The following is a 14,988-nucleotide window of genomic DNA, read 5'->3' as shown; positions in this document are numbered from 1 at the left end:
GAAATGGTGATGTTCATAACCTCCCCTGATCTCTTAAAGTGAATCATGAACACCACACTCCAGAGCTGGAATTCGCCCGACAGTATGTTATCAGTCGAATGTGTCGATTTCACTTACTAATAGCAAGCAATGGCACTTCCAGGTTCAGGCTCAGAACCAGGTTCAAAACCAATATGCAAAAAAAAATCTTCTATAATTACGATGTTTCTAATTTTCTAAATATGCATAATACTAGCAGTAGTAGTATCATTATTACTCTTCCTCACTACTGCTCCCGTCATCATGACTCTTGCCACCGCCCATCCAGTCCCGCAAGCTTCGAGGCTTGCCGTTGGTTGCAGAAGAGAACGAGCCAAAGGTGTTTGAATTCGAGCGCGGGGTGGAAGTGCCCTCGTTGATCTTGATGTGCTGGATCCTGACGGTTTCAAAATCACTATCATCGGCCTCTGAACCAGAGTCTGCTCTGAAATCTTGGTTAAAGGAGCTTGGGGGCGCGGCATTCTCGCTAAGTTGCTCGTCTTCTTCGTTACCTAGAACTTCCTGCAATTGGTCTTCCAAGTCCTTGAAATCGTCATCCATTTCCATGGCAGCATGATCGGCCATTGTTCTTTTGTTTGATGCTGGTTTGGCCTCTTTCTTTTTCTTGGGCTCGGTTTTTGCTCTTGGCTTTGGCTTTGGTTTTGGTTTTGATTCGATCGACAATGCGTCCAGTTCTTTCGCTGTGGGCTTGGTTTCTTTCTGCTTGGTGGTGTTTGTTGGTTTCACCACTTTGATCTCATTGTCGCTTGATTCGCTCTTCATGGGTTTATCAACAACAATAACATCATCATCTTCCTCTCCTTCATCGTCGAATTTGATATCGGGAAACTCCAATCCCTTTTCGTCTAGATCTTCAAAATCAGACTCGCTGATAATCGGCTCTTTGGCTTCATTTGGCTCTGGTGTATTTGCAGGAGGTCTCTTCGATGCAACTTTCCTCGCGGCTACTGTCGACGACGACGACGACGACGATGGTAGTTGAAGATTTTCCGCAATCACATTTTTCACGTTTGCTTTCTTGTCCTCTTTTGTCTTTTCCTTCCCAATCTTGGGGTTGAGCGCGACTGGTTTCGGCTCACGTCTCAAGGGCGACGTTTGAGGTTTGCTTGCCCTTTCCGAGGCCATTGGAGCAATCTTTCTCTCTTCCAACTTCCTTGTGCTGCCATTCAGTCCATTCGAAATCAGCTGCATCTGTTTCTCCAACTTTTCGGGATTCCTGCTCTTGTTGAATCGGATAGTGCTGTTTAGCTGCTCTAGTCGGATAGTGTTTCCCTCGCCTCTGTACGTCAAGTAGAACTCACTGTTGTTGCTGATTTCTCGGCGGTAAGTATGCGGGATGCCTTCAAACAAGACCGACTTGTTCGGATCACTCGAGGACGACGACGATGCCTCGAGTATGCACTGGGTATTTCGCTTGTAGAGCTTCAACGGCTTGGTCTGGTCCACCGAGCTCGGCATAAACCCGTACCTGATGGCTATATGGTCTGCACTGCCGGCGGCGGCCGGCTCATCGTTTAGTAGTATCGACAAGTCAATGTCATATTCCCCATCGGCTAAAGACATGATCTTCCATTAGCAGTTGAAATGAAACAAAAATATGGCAAAACGGGGCAAAACGGGGCAAAACGGGGCAAAAAAAAAAAGGGAAAAAGAAGGCGTGGATTCCAGTGTATTGCTAAGCCAGGATACGCTAACCGCAGACTTGGAAGGTCTGTGAACAGGAGGTGAAGAAAGGGAAGACAAAGGTGTGGGCTCCTGGTGGGTTTTCCGTCCTCGTAGTCAACTTAACCCTGGGCGGGTGATCTATCTGCAAATGGCACCCGTGTGGTAGCACCTGGTTCAGCCTTTAGCTCCAAAGGATGTCGATGAAACCGCCGGTAGGACTTGCGAAGCTGACGGTCTCTACACGGTCCTAGTGTCCATGGCGGGGGAAGAGCTATCTGGGAGGAGGGTTTGAAGCTCTCCCTGCTCATCTCTAGGCAGGCGGCCGTGTGTATGTGGAAACCCCGATCTTCACTTTCAAGGGTGTATATCATCGCGTTTTTGAGCACAGCAGGCTTCAGCGCTAAACTACTTCCACCAATCCCTTTACGTAGCTCAACATCTACCGTTAACCCTGCTTCTACAGATATATATCCTGCTGCTGCTAGCCCCAGCAGTTCACCCGCCCGTCGGGCCGTCGTCTCGTCGTCTTGGGCCAGGCAAGATTGCGCGACAAAATCTCTGAGCGTCTCTCGTTTCTTCGTGCCAGCAGTTGCTGAACACATCTAGGCTGGTGGTTGATCTCCCTACCCGGCGCCAACTGGACCACCACCACAAGAATGGCACCCGCAACCACACCCGCCTCGTCGGAGATGGGAAAGCTAGATGCGAAAGTGCTCCTCCTATCGGCGGGCCTGGCAGCGTCCGCTGTGTTGGCATACAGACTATATCGCCGCTATCTACGCCGGATCCGGCTGATTCTAGACTTCACGCCGGCAATGCTTGAATCGCGCCAGAAGATCCACGGCTACGTGACCCGCGTGGGCGACGGCGACAACTTTCGCATGTACCACACGCCGGGCGGGATCATTTTGGGCTGGGGTTGGCTCCGTGGTGTGCCGCGCAAGGTCCCCACCGAGGAAACGTTGATGGTCCGATTATGCGGGGTCGACGCGCCCGAGCGGGCCCACTGGGGCAAACCTGCGCAGCCCATGAGCGAGGAGGCGTTGCAGTGGCTCCGCAGCTACATCGCCGGACGATACGTTACTGTGACACCCTACCTGATTGACCAGTACAAGCGCGTCGTGGCGCGATGCCAAGTTTGGAAGTGGAATGGGTTGAGGGATGTTCTGGCGGAGATGTTGCGCAACGGCGTGGGCGTGGTCTACGAGGCGAAAACGGGTGCCGAGTTTGGTGATAACGAGGCGTGGTATCGCAAGTTGGAGAATAGAGCTAAAAAGTTGAAAAGGGGCGTGTGGAGCTTGGGTTCGAAGATGGTGACTCCTGGTCAATACAAAAAGGTCTATTATCGTGGGGAATAGCATATTAAGAAAAGGAAGAAAAAAAAACTCATACATACATGCAGACAAAAAAGAACGGTCATCTTTATATATTTTATTTTATTTAATATTAGCATTATCTTTTGGTCTATCATGTCAAGGGGAGGGTGGTGGGTAGGTGTTTGATTTTCTATTTGACGAGTTCGGATACAGCAGCGTTCAATGCACCGACGTTTTCCCTGGTGTCGGCCTCGGCGTAAACACGCACTGCATCTTCTGTTCCCGAGGCTCGCACAAATGATCTGCCTTTAGGGTACTGGGCCACGAGTTTGTCAATCTTGGCCTGTAAACCTTCAGGCTTGACCAATGTTCTCTCGGCGTTGGTAGTTTGGAAGATTGTTCGATCGGGAACAATGACTTTTGTCAATTTGTTTGGCAAGTCGGTGTATGCGTGGTTCCATTCCGCAGGCGACAACTGCAAATAAGGAAGGATGGCCAACACCACGAGCAAATCGGAAATGGCATCGCCTACGGTTTGGTTAATCAATAAACTGAAACTTTTTAGCACCGCAACGGCCTGTTTTTCTTCTTCCTCTCCTTCACCTTCATAGGTAAGTATCTTTTGTTCGGCCTCGCTGCTGAATACAACGGTACCGTGTCCATTTGCTTCAAAATAAACTCCAATGTCGAATTTTTCAGCTTCATGGTGCAAGTGCTTGACTCCCGTGGGCGTGCAGCGCACCGGTAATTGCAAAACTTTTTCAACATACTCCGTCGAGGACCCATTTGCATACGCGGTCTGAACAATACCAATATTCAATGACAATTTACTAGCGTCGATCTTCTTGAACAATTGCTGCAAGAATAACGCAATCAACGTGGCGATTTTGTCTCCGTCTAGCAAGACAAATTGTCCCTGCAAGGTCTGGTAGTAGCAGATTAATCGGTCGGCGTCCCCATCGAACGATGCATAAAGTTGCTCTGCGACAGGTTGGACGTTTTTAGGTAATTTCTGGTTGGTCTTGACAAAATCAGCACCACATTCAAAATTTAATAGACTCGGGTTCTCATAGTCCCCATTCACGACTTTGGCGTCAATTTCATCCGCCAAGTATTTCGAAAAAAGCTCGCTGATCTTTGGTGCGCCGACACCATTGGCTGCATCGATTGTAATATCCAATTTGTTCTTTGATCCAGAAGCTTGGAAAATCTCCTTGAACGCTGCGGCTAATTTCCTGTAATAAGCTTCTTCATCCGGCACGCCAAATTTGGAATCATTAAAAGTGCGAGTAATCGAATGCAATTGCGGCGTAGTCAACAAGCCGAAATCTTCAAACTGGGTATTGGGCACGCTTTCAAACCCATCGATGGTAGCCTTGTTCAACCGCTCGCTGCTCTCCCTAGAGTCTCGAGCAATGACAACGTGGCTCGTGACACCGAGATCAATCTTTAACTCACTGCACAACTTCTTCACATTTGCAGCCAACTCTTCCGCGGTAGAATTGGCCAAGTTAGTAGCGTACTGTTCCCATTGGCTCTCCAACATGCTGCCTCGTGGGTCAACGACTTTGACACCGTTGTCTTGCGGCGGATTATGCGAAGCAGTAATCATCACACCAACAGCTTGACCATGCAAGAATTTGGATCTGAGCGACGCGAGGATACCCACGGTGTAGTTGACATAGTCCAATTTATCTGCATGCATACGGAATCCAGCTGTCCCATAAGTGAATTGCAACCCCTGGGGTCTGCGGTGGTTTGGTAGTTGGGCATCTATGAGTTCCTCTAAGGACATTTTCCTTGCAATTGAATCCTATTTAGGGCGATTTACGTGCTGGTGGTGCTGAAGTATTTGACTTCCGTTTGGTCTGTTGATGCCACGGTCTCAATTTCGAGCCCAAAAAAACCGTTCCAATTCGGGACCAAACGCCGCACTGCAAATTAACCAATGCCAATGACAATGGTGACATCTAAGAAGCTCATGGTCCACTTACACCACCACGAAATGAATAGGTCTACCCACATATTGAAACGATTCAGTTCGTACAAGACACCGTCATTCAAGAAGAAACCATCCAAACAAGTCAAAGTCACATCCACCTCCACCAGCACCACCAACACAGCAGCTGCACCGCATTACACCACCAATCCACCACGAGATTCTCCATTCGTGCAAGAGCTCCTCGTCACGGGCCGCCCAAACTGGAGCAAGGCACCGCCGCAACTTAAAAAGCGATACAATGGCATATTCCTCATTTTTTTATCGGTGCCGATCTTGGCGATGACCACCTACGAAATGGTGCTGAGGCTCGAAGGCAACAGCACCAAGAAGATCCAGCAGGGCGAAATGTACGAGGACGGCACGAGGCGGGACTTTAGCGAGCTGGAAAAGTATAAAGTCGAGAGGGAGAGTTTGATGTATCGGATTTTCGGCAAGGACTTTTTTTTGGATGGGTTTACGAGCAGGACGATGAAAGGTCAACGCCCAGATGAAAAGCAAGAACAAGATCAGAATCAAAAGTAAAACGGTGGAGCAATCTTCAACGGTTGAGAAAATGTGATACATACTTGAGAAAAAAAATTCAAAAACGGGAAGGAAAAAGAAAAGAAAAGAAAGAAGGTAAAAAAAAAAAGGAAACAGATTAATTACCTACCCTTTCCACAAGGGACGAGCTTCGTTCAACGTCTTTAGCAAATTTTCGTCATCGTAGCGCGATCCCAACGAAGACATGGGCCGCTCCGGCGACGTGCAGTTATAGCTCAATATTCTCGAATACGCCAAATTAGGAATCTTCATTTCGTTCAATAGCGAGTTGGGTCTTCCAATTATGGTAGCTGTAGAGCTCTGTCTTGATCGCGTAATGTGGAATGGGTCATTGCGTCTGTGGTAGTGCGGGGAGGGGTTAGGCAGTGAATTGCGAGCGCCATTCTTTAAGCGGTATGGCGAGTGGAAGACGGGGTGGCTGGGGTTAATCTCGGGTATCCGCGTGTACCCTTTCCGTTTAGCAATGATGGGGTATCCCAATTGGATATAGTTTGGATGGATGCGGGGGATTTTAGAGGGCTTTCGCACGTTTGAGTTTAAAACGCTTTGAATGTATCCATTCATGTCAAAGGAAATGGGTCTCCTCTTGTCGGGGACCTTGGGCTGTACGGGGGTTTTGACCAACGTCTCTTCTTCGTCCTCCTTGTCGCGGACATTCATATTGTCAAACACTTGAATCAAGGATTTTTTCAAGCTTTTTCCAGGCGACTTCTCGGCGTGATCGACAAAAACGTCAACTGTTCTGTCTCTTTTTTGAACACTCAATGGTAGTGTGACTGACTCTACATCGACATTCAAGTCGACACCCAAGCCATTACTCACTGGCCGAGTCGAACTATCGGATTCTTTTGATCTCGTGCGAAAAGACCGTAGCCCATTGCTTCCGTTTCCATTTCTTTTTTCTTCATTCTGGTGTCGCTTGAAGCAGTTTGGGTCAACTTTGGTTCTCGTTATCAAATCATTCACCTCGATCCATTTCGGCTGCAATTGCCGATAAAGCTTAACCAGAAGGTTTTTATCGGTGATGATGCCCTCGCGTATTGCATTTTGAATCAATTGCACCGAGTTGGCGCATACTTTATACCTAACGCCAACATCTTCGCTGACAACCGAGTTGGGTCCCGTGCTCGTGGTATCAGAAAAGGCCAAGTCGTCAATCAATTCATTGCATTGGGCCTCAATCTGATCAATCAAGTAAGTGAAAATCTGGTTCCACTTGGCGTCGATATTTTCCACTTTTAAAATACTCATTTGTGCTTGTAGATGCTTCCACTTGTCGAGCATTTCTTCATAATTCTCCAAGACTTTTTCTCGACACGCTTGGAACGACGATTGTAGGCAAATGGCATTAAACTCTTCAATCTTTTGCGGAACAATGTTTAAAGAAATCTGGAGTGGCGATATTTTTTCTTCAATCAGCAAGTAATCCTCATATAGCTTCTCATCGAGGTCGCTAAACGTCGGTAGTCTCATCGACTTGACTTTTGCCGAGCTTGAAAAATCGTGAATCTTCATCTTGCTCACGATATCTGCCAAATTAAACTGCGGAAGGACCCTTTTGGGACTAGTGAGTTTGAAGTCTTTCAAAATGACAACGCTCCTGATACAATCTTCAATTTCATTCCTCAACGAGCAAATCACCATCTGCATCAATTCATTGTAGATTCCCGACACGTCCAAGTTCTTCTTCAATACAATCAGCGACTTTTTCACGTCCAAAAGCAAATCGCTATTCTCCTCAAATTTCCTCAACAAATTGCTACTGATCTGGCTCGTAGAGTCGGCAGCTTCAACAACCAACAAAAGCCGCGAGATAATCGAATCAACCGACTCCAAGTTGCGCAAGACCTCCGCCAAGGCATTGCGTCCTTCAAAATACCATTCGAGTAGATTCGGAGCATTGGTGGAAACGTCCTGCACATTGTTGAACACCATAATCAAGTCATTCAAATACAAGTCAATGTCGTCTAATATCTTGTTGATCTTGAAAATGTCATGCTGCAGTAGCAGAATCGAGTTGGGCCCACCGGGCTCGGCAATGCTGATCAACTCATTGAAAAACGAAAAGTTTGGAATGGATGCAAGTAGATGTGATAGTTTGAGTGTGGGGGGTCGGACGGTAGAGGGGTTCATACTAGCATTGTAATTCCAAAGATGATTGCAATGGTTGTTGTTGTTTGAGTAGGGTTGATGATTATATCCTCATATGAACGCGAGCAGTATTGATCTTTGCAATTCAGGCGGGGATGGACTTCAGTATTTATATCTATATATACGTATCTGTTTGTGTGGGTATACATACATACCACTGTAAGGAGTTAGTTTGATATGTAGATATTGCAAACACGGGAGATGGATGTTAAACTCCCTCCTTGTGGCGGTATATCAATAAAATGTCATATTTGTGTGTAGCTCCATACAAACACTTGTTTATCTGATACAAACCAGAAACACCCCCCCCCAAAGGCACCCGCCCTTGAACCTCATCTGCTAGAGAAGTACTATGTGGACCACAGCAGGGACCATCACTAGACAGCACACTGGATAGCATCTACATACTACTGTTAAGCACAACTCTGGCTGGTCAAATCAAGCGAATGGATCTTGACATGTCACGTGCCCCCTGTGTGTGTCTGTTCTGTGCGTGTCGTCAAACTCGAGAAAGCGCGACACAGATCACGTGCCACGGAGATCAATCTCCGGTGTCGTGTCGTAAACTGTGGCATCTTTTCCGTTTTTTGCGACACTTGTTTTTTCTGTGCTTGTCCCACGACGATAGAGCGTCCCATCTGGTTTACAATTGACAAGCGATGAGATCAAGTTTCAAAAATCTGTCAGTCCATCCCACCCCCTGAACCACAATCGAAATTACCCAGAAATATAGCGAAAGGATGGGCAAGGCGCCGAATAAGAAATTCACAACGAAAGTCAGCCCCACGGGCAACACAGTTGCCGCGGACAAGCACCTCAACTCCGTCTTTAAATTCAACACCAACCTCGGCCAGCACATCCTCAAGAACCCCCTCGTGGCGCAAGGTATAGTCGACAAGGCCCAGATCCGGCCCAGCGACGTGGTATTGGAAGTCGGTCCCGGTACCGGAAACTTGACGGTGCGGATCCTCGAACAAGCCCGCAAGGTCATTGCATCCGAAATGGACCCGCGCATGGCCGCCGAATTGACCAAGCGAGTCCACGGCACTCCACAGGAGAAAAAGCTCGAGATCCTTCTCGGCGACTTTATCAAGGCCGACTTACCCTACTTCGACATCTGCATCTCCAATACCCCCTACCAGATCTCGTCGCCGCTCGTGTTCAAGTTGTTGAACCAGCCGAGACCTCCGCGTGTCAGCATCTTGATGTTTCAACGTGAGTTCGCGATGCGTCTCGTGGCGCGGCCAGGCGACGAGTTGTACTGTCGCTTGAGCGCCAACGTGCAGATGTGGGCTAACGTGACGCATATCATGAAAGTAGGCAAGAACAATTTTAGGCCGCCGCCGAAGGTGGAGTCGAGTGTCGTGCGGATCGAGGTGAAGAACCCAAGACCAAATATCGATTTCAACGAGTGGGATGGCTTGTTGCGGGTCGTGTTTGTGAGGAAAAATAAGACTATTGCTGCTGGGTTCAAGAGCTCGAATGTTGTGGATATCTTGGAGAAGAATTACAAGACTTGGTTGGCTACGCAAGAGCAAGATGGCATGGATGTGGATGCGAGTGCTGATTTGACAAGTGTCGTCAAGGGCAAAATCGAGCAAGTGTTGACACAAACGGGGTTCAGCGATAAGAGAGCTGGTAAGCTTGATCAAACTGATTTCTTGAAATTGCTTTACGCTTTCCATCAAGTTGGTATACATTTTGCATAATTGGTTTTAGGGAGTTGGGAATTGAGAGAATAAAATTTTTAATAAGTGGTTTAGTTTGTGATTTCTCTATCTTTTGATATCTATCTATCTATTTACCTACGTTTGGTTGGTTTGGAAGTATCCTTTTCGACGACTTCACCGACTCCACCCATCTGTTCCAAGTTGTCTTCCGCGATGGAAACAGCCTCCCTTCTCTCCCAGAACCTATCCTCGCAGAGATCAAACGCGGCTTTCTTCAAGTACTTACCACGCTTGTCTCTGTTGCTCGAAATGGACCATTCCAAGAACTGAGCTCCAGTTCGAGCATAAAAGGCACGGAGTGACTCAAATGGTTTAGGGTGTGGGAGCCACGACCGTGGATCTGGGAATTCCTCGGGCTCGTCCTCGGACTCTTCCTCAAGTTCTTCCTCGGGGGTGTCATCTTCTTCTTCATCTTCTGCCTCATTTGCTTTTTCTGTATCTTCATCTTCATCTTCTTCATCTCCATCTTCATCGTCCTCGTCTTCCTCATCGGAGTCTTCGATCGCCTTGTCCAACTCAGACAAATCCTCCCACAACACTTTAACACCATCTAGCTTGCCCAAGTCTATAGCATAAAACGAGTCCATGTTGAATTCTTGCTCTGCTTTTTCGTATATGCCTCCAAATATGTACAAGGTGTCGTCCACGACGCAGGTAGCTGCGTTAAATCGCGGATGAGGCAATTGATTAAGCACTGGATACTCCTTGAGTTGGTTCTTTTTCTCCTCATCGTCGTCGTCGTCGTCGGATGCTTCCTTCGTCTTTCCACCATTTTCACTATTTCTGCCATTTCCGCCATTTCCACCATTATCGTCTTTGTCCTCGCCTTCATCATTCAAGTTTGCCTTTGCCAAGATCGAGTTCAATATATCCTCCAAATCTTCATCTCGTGATTTCTCCTTGATGGTCTCCTTCTTCTTCCGCTGCGGTCTCAAGGTCATATTGTACCACCGATTACTCTCGGTATGATACGAATACAACTGGTTATAAAACTCCGAGTCCAACTGTTCTTCGCTTTCTTCAAAATCATAAACTCCGCCAAACAAGATGCCTCTATTTTTATGATAAACCAAGGAGCAACCAACACGGGGCAGGGGCAATTGGCCCTGTTTTTTCCTGCGTTCAAACCTGATCCCCTTTGGATCCTGCTTCATCTTCAAAATCCAGCAATCGTTCAAGACTTTCCCCTTTTGAAGCCCCTTTTTCGCCTTGACTTTGGTGTATCCTCCATATATCACAGCGCCATCGGCGCAAGGGATCATCGAGTGGCCCGAGCGTGGATCAGGAATGGGGTGGTTGGGAGGAAACTCGACTTGATGCCACTTGAACTCGGTCACGTCAAATACCCATACATCATCGAAATAGGTGGTCATGGTGCCCAAATCCCGGAATCCGCCATGCAACACAATGTAGTTCTTCCACACGGCAAGCCTATGTCCCGATCGCGCCAGTGGACCTCTTTTCTGGTCGACCTTCAGCCATTCCTTCGTTTCCGCATCGAGGATCCAGGTGTCGCCGTAATGGTAGAATGTCGACTGCTTCGGTGACGAAAACTCTCCGCCAAACATGAGGAAAATGCCGCTCGGATGAGCGCACATTGCATGAGACGATCTCGGAAGCGGTGCGTTTTGCGAAGTGATTTTCCGCCAGGTGTCATTATCGACGCTATAAGTGAACAAGTCGTTGTGGAAATGCGAAGTCTTGCCATCAGGTGACGATTCGCCTCCAAACAAGACAATCTCGCGCTTGTTGTGAAGTGGGGTTGCACACATGGTAGGATTGAGCCGCTTTGTTGGGTGGTGGTGCATTACGTGGACTTTCACCTCGGTGAACTCTGCCTGTTCTTTGGCATAGTTGGCTAGGATAGTGTCGATGTCATCATCTTCTTCGTCATCTCCTTGTTGGCGCTTGGCGATCTTTTTATCTTTGGACTCTGCTTTCAACAAGTTTTTCTTTTGCTTTTCTGCCGTTCGGGCCTTCTTGGCATCTTTGGCTTTCTTATCTTTCTTTGCCATGGTTTACCGATGGTTACCGAATGGATTTTAACGATCTTTCTTCTAATCTTTTTGTCTTTTTGGCTGCCAAAAAAATTCTCATCAAGGAGGTTTCCTGGAGAGTGGAAATAAAAAAAAAAAGAAGATATCGCACTCTCTTCAAATGTATACGGGTATGCCTCTTGGGTCTACTATCAACAAATCTCCATCTACCATCAAGGCCACCCCCTTCCAGTGTCAATAACCACATCACACGACAATGTCCAACTCGAATGAGTACTTCAGCAAGCAAAGGGACTTGCTCCTACAAGAGATATCGGAGAACTTGACTCAAGTGGTACAGAACTTGGATACATTGAACAGATCGATGAATGAAAGTCTACAGATTGGGAAAGAATTCGATGATGTTGGGCGGTTATGGGCCGTGTTTTACGATGGTGTCAATGAGTTGCGGAATAGACAAGATGCCGAGGAGCTGAACAAGGCAGAATCGAACCGGGGTTGAGAGCACGCCTATCGACGTGTCTCTGGCCCACATCTTCCCCGTCTTTCCTCCCACAGACACACCTGATTGTGAGTGGATATGTTCAATAAGCTAAAGATGCTTTGAAATGAAGGTGAGTATTTTGTTTGGCTATCCTGCAAGACAAACGGCATCTAGTCTACAGCAAACGAGGCAAGCTCGCCACCACCAGAGTTTATATATACGCTGTCAAAGACAATATAGAGATCAACCCCCGTTCCGTGTATATTTCCAATCGCATCACCCAGCGTCCAGAAACATTTTAGTTTTAACAAAAAAAAAAAAGGAAAAAGAAGTTGTCCTTTTCCCTTTTTTTCTTTTTGATATATTTATCTATCCACTAATATATTACTGATAAAGTGTATGGCTCTTTTTTTTTTAACTACTACTACTTCTTTTTCTTATTTTATGCTTAGAAACATTTGTGGTGAACAATTGATGGTCCAGATTCGTCGTATTCTTGTTTTGAGATCCACATTTGTTGGAAAGTCGACAAGGAAGCCAAGATCGAACCACCGATCCAGACAGAGTATTTTCTTTCTGGAGGAGCAACAATCTTAACCTTCATTGAGGATGGAGCCAATGCAGTAATCTCCTTTTGCATACGTTCAGCAATACCGGGGAACAAGGTAGTACCACCAGACATGACAATGTTACCGTATAATTCTTTTCTAACATCCAAATCACACTTCATGATGGAGTTGTAGGTGGTTTGGTCGATACCGGCAGCTTCCAAGCCCAAGTCGGAAGGACGGAATAAAGCTTCTGGAGCTCTGAATCTTTCGTTACCAATGGTGATGACTTGGCCATCTGGTAACTCATAAGATTTCTCGATAGCAGAAGATTGTGAAGAGGTTTGCATCTCCTGTTCAAAGTCCAAGGCAACGTAGCATAATCTTTCCTTGATGTCTCTAACAATTTCTCTTTCGGCGGTGGTGGACAAGGTGTAACCACGTTCAGACAAGATCTTCATCAAGTAGTCGGTCAAGTCTCTACCGGCCAAGTCGATTCTCAAGATACCGTGAGGCAACGAGAAACCGGCATAGATTGGCACAACGTGGGTGACACCATCACCCGAGTCCAAGACAATACCAGTGGTTCTACCGGAGGAGTACAAGGACAAGACCGCTTGAATAGACACGTAAAAGGCGGGAACGTTAAAAGTCTCAAACATGATTTGAGTCATCTTTTCTCTGTTGGACTTTGGGTTCATTGGAGCCTCCGTCAACAAGACAGGGTGTTCTTCAGGGGCAACTCTCAACTCATTGTAAAAAGTGTGGTGCCAGATCTTTTCCATATCATCCCAGTTGGAGACAATACCGTGTTCAATTGGGTATCTCAAAGTGAGAATACCTCTCTTGGATTGTGCTTCGTCGCCGACATATGAGTCCTTCTGACCCATACCAACCATGATCACCTGGTGTCTTGGTCTACCAACAATCGAGGGGAACACGGCTCTTGGTGCGTCATCCCCGGCAAAACCAGCTTTACACATACCGGAACCATTGTCAATAACCAAAGCAGCTACTTCTTCTATACATCGTCTAGTTAGTATTTGGCTGTTTTTTCAGTTGATTGCCATTTCCATTTCGTCGATTCTTTCAGATGTAGTTTTGTTTGCGTAGCGTGTATGTCCAATATTCCCGACGTCGACAACAAAAAAAAAAAAAAATAATAATAATAAAATTGAGACCAAAACAATTAGCAAGTGGGTGAGGAGATCCACGATTGCAATAATCCAGTGTGTTTTTGCTGGTCATATTTGCCATCCGCTGGGTTTGCTGAGTGTATATGTATATATTCTTCCCTTGGTTATGAGAAGGCTCCATAGTTGGTGGATGCATTGTGTCTGGATTTGAAATCGCATATATCTTGGTCGTTGGCCTCTCGAGTTCTCGCTGTTTTTTTCCCGCCCATTCAAACGAGCTCAAGAGTGAAATCTTGCGCTCCAGTTTGAACGTGACTGGTTGATCATTCCACCAGTTGCATCTGGCTGTTCTTCTCCACAGACTCGACCCAGCAGGTGGACATGGGTAACCCTATTTCGTTGATGAAACAAATCTGCCATTTTTTTTTCTGTAGCAACGAAAACGAAAACTAGTCGTCGTTAAACCGAGAAGCAATCAATCAATCAATCAGCCGCGATCAATTGAAAGGAAGTGTTGGCTCTACATACCACCGTCCATTTTGAATCTATTACTATATGTCTTTTAACGAAATTGGGATGTATGTTAATAATACAGGAAAAAGGTTGGTCAAAGAAAAGTAGTAATAAATTTCGTCAATGTGAAAAAAAAAAATGTTGTTTTTTGGTTTGTTGGCAACAACTCTCGCTCCAAATGTTAACTCAGCACCTCATGTGCCCGCTCTCTATTGCGTTGAGTCTGTAGTGTGAAAGAGATAAGACGAGGACAAGAGAAGCAGCAACAACAGCAACAGCTAGTGAGCCTTGCGGCACTTGTTCTCTTGGTCTACGTGGGTGTCACGGTCGGCTCTACTCGTTGGTTGTTCTCTTTTGTTCGTTTGTTTGTTTGTTAATGGCGCCCACTGTTTCTGCTGTTGTTACTACTACTACTACCACGGGAACCTTTGTGCGGTGACCAAGCTCGAGGGCTCGCTTTTAGCTTTGCTAACGCGAAAGATTTCACAACCGGATAAGAGCCGATCGCAACCCTCTAGAGCCGCCGCGATTAACGAGGCTCTTTTCCAGGTCACACTTGGGGAGGTGGCAGTGATCTTCTGGGCCTGCCACCGAATAGGGGGACGAAACAGAAAGAGACAGAGGCTGTGAGTATGTCCAAGTATGAAACAAAAAAAAGAAAACGCTTCAAGATTCGAGCTCTGTATCTTGGGGCTATGCAGATGAAGTGACACGAGGCGAGACCAGTGGATGGCCTTGGTGAAACTAGGGTTTGCTTAAGAAACAATCCTCTTACTCGTATACTGCTTTCAAAGTGAATGTGAACCTGGTACGGACATTCTCTAGTGGGAAAAAAAAAAAGTCAGCTTCAAATTGTTCCTTTTT

General features: G+C 46.6%; 9 protein-coding genes across 9 annotated transcripts; 4 read left to right on the top strand and 5 right to left on the bottom strand. All coding sequences in view use genetic code 12, as the record gives it.

The window, feature by feature from the left end:
• Positions 1-252: 252 nt before the first annotated feature.
• LODBEIA_P13840 (uncharacterized protein) lies at positions 253-1,602 on the bottom strand (the record flags this gene model as incomplete). The annotated part of the gene is made up of 1 exon (XM_066971266.1): positions 253-1,602. The coding sequence occupies one exon, from the start codon at positions 1,600-1,602 to the stop codon at positions 253-255; it is 1,350 nt and encodes a 449-aa protein (XP_066828322.1).
• Positions 1,603-2,519: 917 nt separating this feature from the next.
• Positions 2,520-3,062, top strand: LODBEIA_P13830 (uncharacterized protein; the record flags this gene model as incomplete). The annotated part of the gene is made up of 1 exon (XM_066971265.1): positions 2,520-3,062. One exon carries the CDS (start codon positions 2,520-2,522, stop codon positions 3,060-3,062), a length of 543 nt encoding a protein of 180 aa, XP_066828321.1.
• Positions 3,063-3,210: 148 nt separating this feature from the next.
• Positions 3,211-4,815, bottom strand: LODBEIA_P13820 (uncharacterized protein; the record flags this gene model as incomplete). The annotated part of the gene is made up of 1 exon (XM_066971264.1): positions 3,211-4,815. The coding sequence occupies one exon, from the start codon at positions 4,813-4,815 to the stop codon at positions 3,211-3,213; it is 1,605 nt and encodes a 534-aa protein (XP_066828320.1).
• A 210-nt stretch (positions 4,816-5,025) lies between these two features.
• LODBEIA_P13810 (uncharacterized protein) lies at positions 5,026-5,544 on the top strand (the record flags this gene model as incomplete). Its single annotated transcript, XM_066971263.1, has 1 exon — positions 5,026-5,544. The coding sequence occupies one exon, from the start codon at positions 5,026-5,028 to the stop codon at positions 5,542-5,544; it is 519 nt and encodes a 172-aa protein (XP_066828319.1).
• Positions 5,545-5,670: 126 nt separating this feature from the next.
• Positions 5,671-7,698, bottom strand: LODBEIA_P13800 (uncharacterized protein; the record flags this gene model as incomplete). Its single annotated transcript, XM_066971262.1, has 1 exon — positions 5,671-7,698. One exon carries the CDS (start codon positions 7,696-7,698, stop codon positions 5,671-5,673), a length of 2,028 nt encoding a protein of 675 aa, XP_066828318.1.
• A 758-nt stretch (positions 7,699-8,456) lies between these two features.
• On the top strand, positions 8,457-9,425 carry LODBEIA_P13790 (uncharacterized protein; the record flags this gene model as incomplete). The annotated part of the gene is made up of 1 exon (XM_066971260.1): positions 8,457-9,425. One exon carries the CDS (start codon positions 8,457-8,459, stop codon positions 9,423-9,425), a length of 969 nt encoding a protein of 322 aa, XP_066828317.1.
• A 92-nt stretch (positions 9,426-9,517) lies between these two features.
• On the bottom strand, positions 9,518-11,014 carry LODBEIA_P13780 (uncharacterized protein; the record flags this gene model as incomplete). The annotated part of the gene is made up of 1 exon (XM_066971259.1): positions 9,518-11,014. The coding sequence occupies one exon, from the start codon at positions 11,012-11,014 to the stop codon at positions 9,518-9,520; it is 1,497 nt and encodes a 498-aa protein (XP_066828316.1).
• A 685-nt stretch (positions 11,015-11,699) lies between these two features.
• Positions 11,700-11,945, top strand: LODBEIA_P13770 (uncharacterized protein; the record flags this gene model as incomplete). Its single annotated transcript, XM_066971258.1, has 1 exon — positions 11,700-11,945. The coding sequence occupies one exon, from the start codon at positions 11,700-11,702 to the stop codon at positions 11,943-11,945; it is 246 nt and encodes an 81-aa protein (XP_066828315.1).
• Positions 11,946-12,375: 430 nt separating this feature from the next.
• On the bottom strand, positions 12,376-14,149 carry LODBEIA_P13760 (actin; the record flags this gene model as incomplete). The annotated part of the gene is made up of 2 exons (XM_066971257.1): positions 12,376-13,496; positions 14,140-14,149. 2 exons carry the CDS (start codon positions 14,147-14,149, stop codon positions 12,376-12,378), a joined length of 1,131 nt encoding a protein of 376 aa, XP_066828314.1.
• Positions 14,150-14,988: the final 839 nt, after the last annotated feature.

This window comes from Lodderomyces beijingensis, assembly GCF_963989305.1.
Source record: "Lodderomyces beijingensis strain CBS 14171 genome assembly, chromosome: 2".
Classification (NCBI taxonomy): Eukaryota; Fungi; Ascomycota; class Pichiomycetes; order Serinales; family Debaryomycetaceae; genus Lodderomyces; species Lodderomyces beijingensis.
This window is presented reverse-complemented; position numbering and strand designations above follow the sequence as displayed.